This window comes from Sceloporus occidentalis, unplaced genomic scaffold (assembly GCF_023333645.1).
Source record: "Sceloporus occidentalis isolate IW3139 unplaced genomic scaffold, rSceOcc1.0.p SCAF_14, whole genome shotgun sequence".
NCBI classification, from domain to species: Eukaryota; Metazoa; Chordata; class Lepidosauria; order Squamata; family Phrynosomatidae; genus Sceloporus; species Sceloporus occidentalis.
In genome coordinates, this window is record NW_028316994.1 from 452,103 (window position 1) to 460,328 (window position 8,226).

The 8,226-nt window shown below is 37.2% G+C and overlaps 2 protein-coding genes across 2 annotated transcripts; both read left to right on the plus strand.

The window, feature by feature from the left end:
* The first annotated feature begins 595 nt into the window (after positions 1-595).
* LOC149303374 (olfactory receptor 10AG1-like) lies at positions 596-1,847 on the plus strand. The gene is made up of 2 exons (XM_089480465.1): positions 596-634; positions 906-1,847. The coding sequence occupies exon 2, from the start codon at positions 912-914 to the stop codon at positions 1,845-1,847; it is 936 nt and encodes a 311-aa protein (XP_089336591.1). The 5' UTR covers positions 596-634; positions 906-911.
* A 3,364-nt stretch (positions 1,848-5,211) lies between these two features.
* Positions 5,212-8,226, plus strand: LOC149303375 (olfactory receptor 10AG1-like). The gene is made up of 2 exons (XM_089480294.1): positions 5,212-5,294; positions 7,274-8,226. Exons 1-2 carry the CDS (start codon positions 5,270-5,272, stop codon positions 8,224-8,226), a joined length of 978 nt encoding a protein of 325 aa, XP_089336420.1. The 5' UTR covers positions 5,212-5,269.

The following is an 8,226-nucleotide window of genomic DNA, read 5'->3' on the forward strand; positions in this document are numbered from 1 at the left end:
AAAATGCATTACAAAAAGGCTATCTTTTACACACCATTCCTTAACATGTCTCTTTAATAAACATATCAAACTGTGAATTTGGATTACAATCCAAGACACAGCATGCTGAATCCTATTTGTCTGTAATTTTTGTATCTCACTGCAAAATTTAGCCTTTCTGAGGCTACAAAAAATGCACTTGTATGCCAAAAATCTCCACTTTCTGATCTGATTTGTAATTTAATGCATTCAACAATGTGTTTCTCAAAGCCAAACACACATAGACATTAATTATGTAAATGGAAATGTATTTGCAAAAGTTGTTCCCACTAGGTAAAATGCATGGAAAAATACTTCTGCAAGGGAATATGTGACAAAAATGTATGCACCTTTTAATTTTTTTTTTAAAAAAACCATTTTACTGAATTTGAGTTCATATGCAATTGTATGGAAATGCAATATGAAATAATTCGTTTATTTAAAAGAACTCTGTTATGAATCTAAAAGCACCTGGTGTCCTTCCTTGTTTGCATGCACAAAAAGATTTGTGCTTCAGTTTCTATAGTACAGGGATGAATAAGTAATGATGGCCCCATACAGACAGGCCAAAATAAAGCTGCTTTGGGTCACTTTGGAGGTACGTTGTTTAAATGATGCATGTGTCCTAAGAGTCCAGATGCCACACCAAAACCCCGTTCCAGTCTGGAGCTTGGCTTTGGCATGGCTTCCGGACTCTTAGGACACATGCATAATTTAAACAGCATACCTCCAAAATGACCCAAAGCAGCTTTATTTTGGCCTGTCTGTATGGGCCCCTTGAAACCCTAGCAGAACTATAGAATGAAGAGGGGAAATCTCTATTAATTTTTCTTTGGGCTGACTGACCTGTCTTCTCTGTCATTGCTGTATTTTTAGATACATTGCAGCCAAATATGGTCAAAGAAAATCACACCACCTTTTCTGGTTTCATTCTTCTGGGATACTCAGAGCTCCTCGATCTGCAAGGTTTGCTCTTTGCTCTGTTCTTGTCCATCTATATAGGGATCATAATAGGAAATGGACTGATCATATATGTTACATTAACTGACCCTGCCCTTGACAATCCTATGTACTTCTTTTTGAAGAGTCTTTCCTTTCTGGAGATCTGTTATACCACAGTCACTATTCCAAAGATAATGGCTAATTTAGTGGTGGAAAACCAGACAATTTCTTTCATTGGCTGTGCTGTCCAGATTTTCTTTATGCTTTTACTAGGAGGGACTGAGTGCTTGCTGCTGGCTGCGATGGCTTATGACCGCTATGTGGCAATATGTCACCCCTTGTACTATAAGGCCATCATGAACAGGCAACTATGTTTAGGACTGCTTAGTCTGTCATTGACTCTCAATATACCTATGCATGCGGGACAGCTATACCTGCTGTTTACTTTACCCTTTTGTGACTCCCATGAAATCAACAACTTATTCTGTGATATACCCCCTTTGCTAGAGTTGGCTTGTACTGACACCTACATCAATCAAGTAATTATATTTGCAGCTGCCCTGTTTCTCCTAATCATCCCATTTTCACTTATTCTTGTATCTTACTTGAAAATAATCTCAGCTATTTTGAAGATCTCTTCTGTGGATGGTCGGAAGAAAGTGTTTTCCACGTGCTCCTCACATCTCACTGTGGTATGTCTTTTCTATGGCTCAGCAACTATTGTCTACTTGAGTCCTAGGTCAAAGGAATCAGTGGAGATTAATAAATTGTGTTCCTTGTTCTATATCATTGTAGTGCCCATGTTCAATCCCATCATATATAGCTTGAGAAATAAAGAAGTAAAAGTATCACTAGGAAAGCTGTTTAGAAGGAAAATGGTTCTGTAGAATGTCAGATTCTTCATTCACAATGGGATGTCCCCCTTCTCACATTGAAAAGCTTTGAACTGAAGGTTTGGATTCATGTTTGTATAACAGGATTGGCAAAAATGGACTTTCCTATCACCATAGCTCCCTTTCCATGCTCCTGAATTGTAAAGGCTACAACGTCCTGCAAATGGTTTGGCAATACTTGAAAAACAGTTGCAGAACATTTCAAGCTCCCTGGATATTCAGTAAGGGATTTACAGGTCATAGACCTTGAACAAGGAAATTGCAAAGGAAAACAAGAAAGAGGAATAGCTGAATCAAATTATATTCACAAATTCCAACCCATTATCAAAGATATGAGCAAAGACAATGGCTTTATGGAGTACTACACATTGTAATACAAAAATTCTCATTGATGAACATTTATCAGAATGAATCTTCTCAGAGAGACTTTTGAACCTAGGCGAAATGACTTTTTGTAAGTTGATCTCTTGCTTTCACACATCAACACTAACTAAGCACTATAAGCATTTGACAGACCTTTATCACCTTGCCCAGCCATCTTTCTGGCATCTTTCTATTGTATTTTGTCCAACTCCTACAGATGTATAAACATGATTTATAACTGAAATCTTTATCACTTTGTACTACAGCTGAAGAAGTCGGTTTGCATCCACAAAATCTCATGCTAAAATAAAAAAAAGTTAGTGTTAAAGGTGCTGTTAAAATCCTTTCTCCTTTTTATTCATTGTTGCAGCAACTGATCTTGTCATGATCGCTGAGCTCTTGTTTTGGTTAGGGTCAGTAGCTGTTTCTTCTGGTCAATAGATCAATTAACATTTTGTCATTTCTAGATTTACATATTTCAGCCAGTTCGTTTTAAGCATTCCAATACACATTTGGTATTGGTCACAATCACTAGTTATCTTGTGTGGAGAAATAGGGGATTAGAGTTATCTGTGGCTATTATGCTCAAAGATGTAAAGATTCTGGGGAAAATTTCTTTCATGGATAAGTGAAATAGTGGAAGGAAATCTATTTTAGAGGACCATTACTAATGATATCTCAATTTGAAAGGGAGAATAAGGATCTATCTCATAAAGACCTCATATAAGTTATGTGTAGCAAGAGTGGAAATTGTCAAAACATGGGAAAACATTAGAGAATTTGTCAATTAATAATTGGCTAAATAGGATATTGACCATAGCCCTATCAAAGATGTTAACCTATACATTAATACTGGCAAAAGGAGATATGAAAGAAAAATTTTTGGAAACCATTTGTTACTTTTTGTGTCAATGGTAAATTTAAACCACCTAATGACCAAGTCAGATTTTGGATGGGAAGGGAGTGGATTGTTTGTAACAAGGAGATGAATTGTAGTAATACTGAGACTGTATTATTTATTGTTAAATATCAATAAAATAAAATAAAAAAGCTTGCTGCATCTCTCTGGATGAGAGGAATTTTACTTTAAAGAGCTGCCACTTCTGGGGCACTTCTGGATTTCATTTCACGGTCACTTGTCCATTCACTAACTCTTAGAGTGAAGTCAGTCACCTTCTTTCAAGAAAAACTCACAGGCTTTGTATGGGAAATCACTTGAAACTTTGGGCTGGACAGTTTCCCCACTGATTTCCAGCTTTCCGGCTAAGGAGCCATCTTTGCACTGTTTTTAGCATATTGGTAACAGCAATTACTTTTTCCGATTGGTTTCATTTTGAATCTCATTCATTGTCAGGAGAAGACAAGTGGAAGAGAATAAACATTAAAACTGGATAGAATGCCTCATGTGGTTGTGTTGCTTGGAAGCATAGTCTGTGTGATTTATCTGGGAAGACAACAGAGTGGAGGGATGGGGAGAGTAATATTTTTGGGAACCCAGATCAGATCAGGATAGTTGAATGTGTGGAGCAGAAGAACAGGTAAGTCTAGGGTCCAAAACACAATGCAGAAATACTCCAGTTTAAGACCACTTTAACTGCCCTGGCTCAGTGTCAGGGGATCCTGGGAATTGTAGTTTATTGTGGCACCAAAGCTCTCTGACAGAGAAAGCCAAATGTCTCACAATACTATAGTTCCCAGAATTCCCTAGCAGTAAGCCAGGGCAGTTAAAGTGGTCTCAAACGGGATTATTTCTGTAGTGTGCTTTGGATCTAAGGGGGGGGGGGACATATTGGATTGGAATGGGAATAGAGACAAGAATGGGCTGTTTACATAGTAGGCAAAAGTTCTTAAGCAGCCCAGTCCTTTCATAGCTGCTTCCTATTGTATATCATTGTATAATATATAATTATTTTATCATATTATTTAGGCCCATTCAGAATGTCATGAATTTTTAGGCATTAAAGTCAAGTGAACTCCCACCATGGTCCTATTTGGGAGGAAAGTGTTTTGAATCTTTCTGGGAGATGAGGGCACATTTTTACTACCTTCAATAACTTCTCCTCTACTGAGAATACTCTATTTCCACTTCTATCTTGTGTATAATATGAAATGATTACATAATATGATTTCATATTATGGAATGGCTGGAATGAACCCCTTTGCAATTTTAGGGTATCACTCATACAGTGCTAGGCTCCTGAATAATTAAATACAAGGTTTTCCTCAAATCCATAATCGTTTCTTTCTTTTGTGGTGTTTCTCTCCCACCTTCCTCTCCCCTCCCTGCTTTTTTTAACCTAACGCTTTTTAATTATAGAGTTAAAATAAGAGAGGTGCAAAGAAGAGTATTCTTTTTAGATATCTGATCATTAAAACTCCAGATTGTATTTGGGATGTTTGGCTCTTGAGGTATCCACTGATTTTTGTAGGTTACATTTCATGATCAAGAGTGGGGAGGTAGAAAAGATACAGCGATTCAATTTTGCAAGGGAAAAATATGTCCTGCCTATAGACAGGCTGCATCCGCATGGCAGAAATAATCCAGTTTGACTTTATGGCATTCACAGGCCTATCTTTTAAGGGACAGAGCAGGGGGTAATGAAGGAATTACTAGTCACTGTTCTACCAACCTAAGAGAGTTCTCTAATACTATGCAAGGCTGCGGCTGACTCTAGACACCTTACTTTGGGGCAACCTATTTCACAAACACTCATATCGTCAGACCAAAGGATCAGAGAAAATTGTTTAAACAACTGTCTGTCAAAGTTTAATGTGGAGGGAAAGGGAGCAAAGGTCAGTTACTAGTAAAACAATCTCCCAGGGGCAAATACAAATATGCCATTGCCTCTAATGTATAAAATTAATTTTAACAATTACTTTAGTTTTAACAACAGCCTTTGGGAATAAACCGAAGAAGCTCTGTTCAGTGCATTCAGATACATAAGTGGCTACTGGTACTTTCAGAATGAGACAGTTTCCTTCCAGTATTGAGAACAAGAGAATGCTGACAACAGACCAATGTATTCTTATGTAAAGTAAATCTAAAAGGCTGAATGCATCTCTTCTTTCACTACACTGGTAAAATATCAGTTTTGATCTCAGTTTTGATCTCTCTATCTGTACAGTTGCATTTTTTTGCTTCTATTTTTTATGTGCATGCAATTGGCTGAGTAGATTCCTACTGTTCTTTTCATTTATAGTTTTCTGTGTTCACTCTGCCATGTGTATCTTTCCCTCTCAAATTCTGGCTTAAGAAAATCTATAATTTCCTTTTGTAAGCAGATTGTTCATAGCTTGTCGCAGTTCCATACTTTTCCCACTCTGCATGTTTGATTCACTCATGTGCATGGTTAAAATGATATGGAGAAAATAGAGTACAAAAGGGAAAATGGAAAGTACAGTCCCACATATGTCTACCCAGTAGACATAACAAACTTTCTATTACTGCTGTGCATTGGATTATGCTCCAAGACACAGCCAGAGGAATCCTAATTTTCTGTAATTCTATCAGATTTGATCCTTCTGATTTTATAAATCCTTCATTTTCCTGATTTCTCTTTTCTGTATTTTTTTAAGAAAATACTTTCCACCATGTATATGTTAAAGCAAAGCACACAGAGAAATGAATTATATAAGAGGAAAGTGTTTGCAAAACTTGTGCACACTAGAAAAGTGGATATAAAAATACGTATGTGAGGGAATACATGAACAAAAATGCATATATGCTTTCATGGAGCTTTTCCTTTACTATGTTTTACTGCAAGCATATTTAAATGCAAACTGAAATTTACTTTCCGTTGGAAAAGTTTAACAAAGCTGGTCTTTGTAGATTCATACATCCCTAGCACACAATATACATGAACAGTTTGCACAATGGTCTGAGAATGTAAGTGGGGAGGAAGAAATCTATGTTTTTAAACTTTGTAAATGATCTGGAACTAAGGGTGAGCAATAGATGGCCAAGTTGTCAGATGATGTAAAATTATTTAGAGTGGCAAAGCGAAAAGAGGAAAGAAAGAAATCCAAAAGGATTACTCTAAAATGAATGAAGAAGCATAGAAGGGTTATTGTCTTCAGTATAAGTATAAAGTGCAAAGACTGATGTTTGTATAGATGTACCATTTTGTGTTTTTATAGTGTATTGTATTGCATTGTATGTATTGATTTTAGTAGTCTGTAACCCGCTTCGATCCTTTGGGAGAGGCGGGGAAACACAAATAAATTATTATTATTATTATATGAAGGTGACATGCTAGAGTGAGGGGGAAACGACCAAAAGTGTCCCCCTTTCATAATATCAGAACCAGGATCAGTCAGTGCATGAGTGTGAGATTCAGGATAGTTGAAACATGGAACTACTTCATCAGAGAGTATGGGCCCGAACAGACAGGCCAAAATAAAGCTGCTTTGGGTCACTTTGGAGGTATGCTGTTTAAATGCATCTTAAGAGGCCAGAAGCTGTGCCAAAGCTGCACTCCAGTTCTTAGGTCTGGAGCGTGGCTTTGGCATAGCTTTCGGTCTCTTAGGACACATGCATCATTTAAGCAGCGTACCTCCAAAGTGACCTGAAGCAGCTTCATTTTGGCCTGTCTGTTTGGGTTCTATGTCACTTTAGACATAATGAGAATATTTCTATATATTAGTTTACGTCATAATGACTATTTTAGTAGCATCTGAAGTAGCATATTTCAGAATATTGCCTTACACTTAATAAAGTGGTATTAAAGTTGGCCAGCAACATTTGAAACTCATGGAAACCATCAACAATTGAAAGGAAACCATCAACAATTAAACAAAACAATTTAAACTAATAAAAAAAATCAACCTGGCCAGTGAAGAAGAATCAGTTTAAAATACCATCACTGATGGAAAATGCCTTCTCAACAACATTGTCTTCATTTTATCTAGCCAAAAACAAAGAGGGGGCAAGGAATATTCACCCAGAAGGGAATGAATATGTTCCATAACAGAAATGGGTGGATGAAGGGTTGGTTGTCTGTATAACAATTTTCTATGAGTTGAATAACTTGTCTTCTTTGCTATTGCTTTCTCTGTAGATAAATTTGAGCCAAACATGATCAAGGGAAATTTCACTGCGTTTTCTGGCTTTACTCTCCTGGGATACTCAGAGCTTCTCAATCTGCAAGGTTTGCTCTTTGCTCTGTTCTTCTTCATTTATGCAGGCATCATATTAGGAAATGGACTGATCATTTATGTTACGGGAACTGACCCTGCCCTTGACAATCCTATGTATTTCTTTTTGAAGAGTCTCTCTTTTCTGGAGATTTGCTATACCTCAGTCACTATCCCAAAGATACTGGTCAATTTAGTAGTGGAAGATCAGACCATATCCTTCATTGGTTGTGCTGTCCAGATCTACTTCATGCTTTTACTAGGAGGGACTGAGTGCTTGCTACTGGCTGCGATGGCTTATGACCGCTATGTGGCTATATGTCATCCCTTGCACTACAAGATCATTATGAAGAAACCATTATGTGTAGGACTGATTACTGGGTCACTGACTGTCAACATACCTATGCATGCAGGGCATATATACATGGTGTTTTCCTTGCCATTCTGTGCCTCTCATGAAATCAACAACTTTTTCTGTGATGTCCCCCCTTTGCTTGATTTGGCTTGTGCTGACACTTACAAAAGTAAAGTATTTGTGTTTGCAGCTGGCATACTTTTTCTAATCATTCCGTTTTTCCTTATACTTATGTCATATGTGAAAATTATCTCTGCTATTCTGAAGATGCCTTCTGTGGATGGTCAGAAGAAAGTGTTTTCCACTTGTTCCTCACACCTCACTGTGGTATCTCTTTTCTATGGCTCGGCAAGTATTGTTTACTTGAGTCCCAGGTCAAAGGAGACTATGGAGATTAACAAATTGTTTTCCTTGTTCTATATAATTGTAGTGCCTATGTTCAACCCTATCATATATAGCCTGAGAAATAAAGAAGTAAAAGTATCATTAGGGAAGCTGTTTAGTAGAAAAGTTGTTCTCTAG

Bases quoted from the DNA above. Each gene is read 5' to 3' on its own strand.
- LOC149303374 (XM_089480465.1), top strand. From the start codon at position 912: ATGGTCAAAGAAAATCACACCACCTTTTCTGGTTTCATTCTTCTGGGA.
- LOC149303375 (XM_089480294.1), top strand. From the start codon at position 5,270: ATGCATCTCTTCTTTCACTACACTG. The intron at 5,295-7,273 runs GTAAAATATCAG...CTTTCTCTGTAG, and splicing joins TCTCTTCTTTCACTACACTG to ATAAATTTGAGCCAAACATG.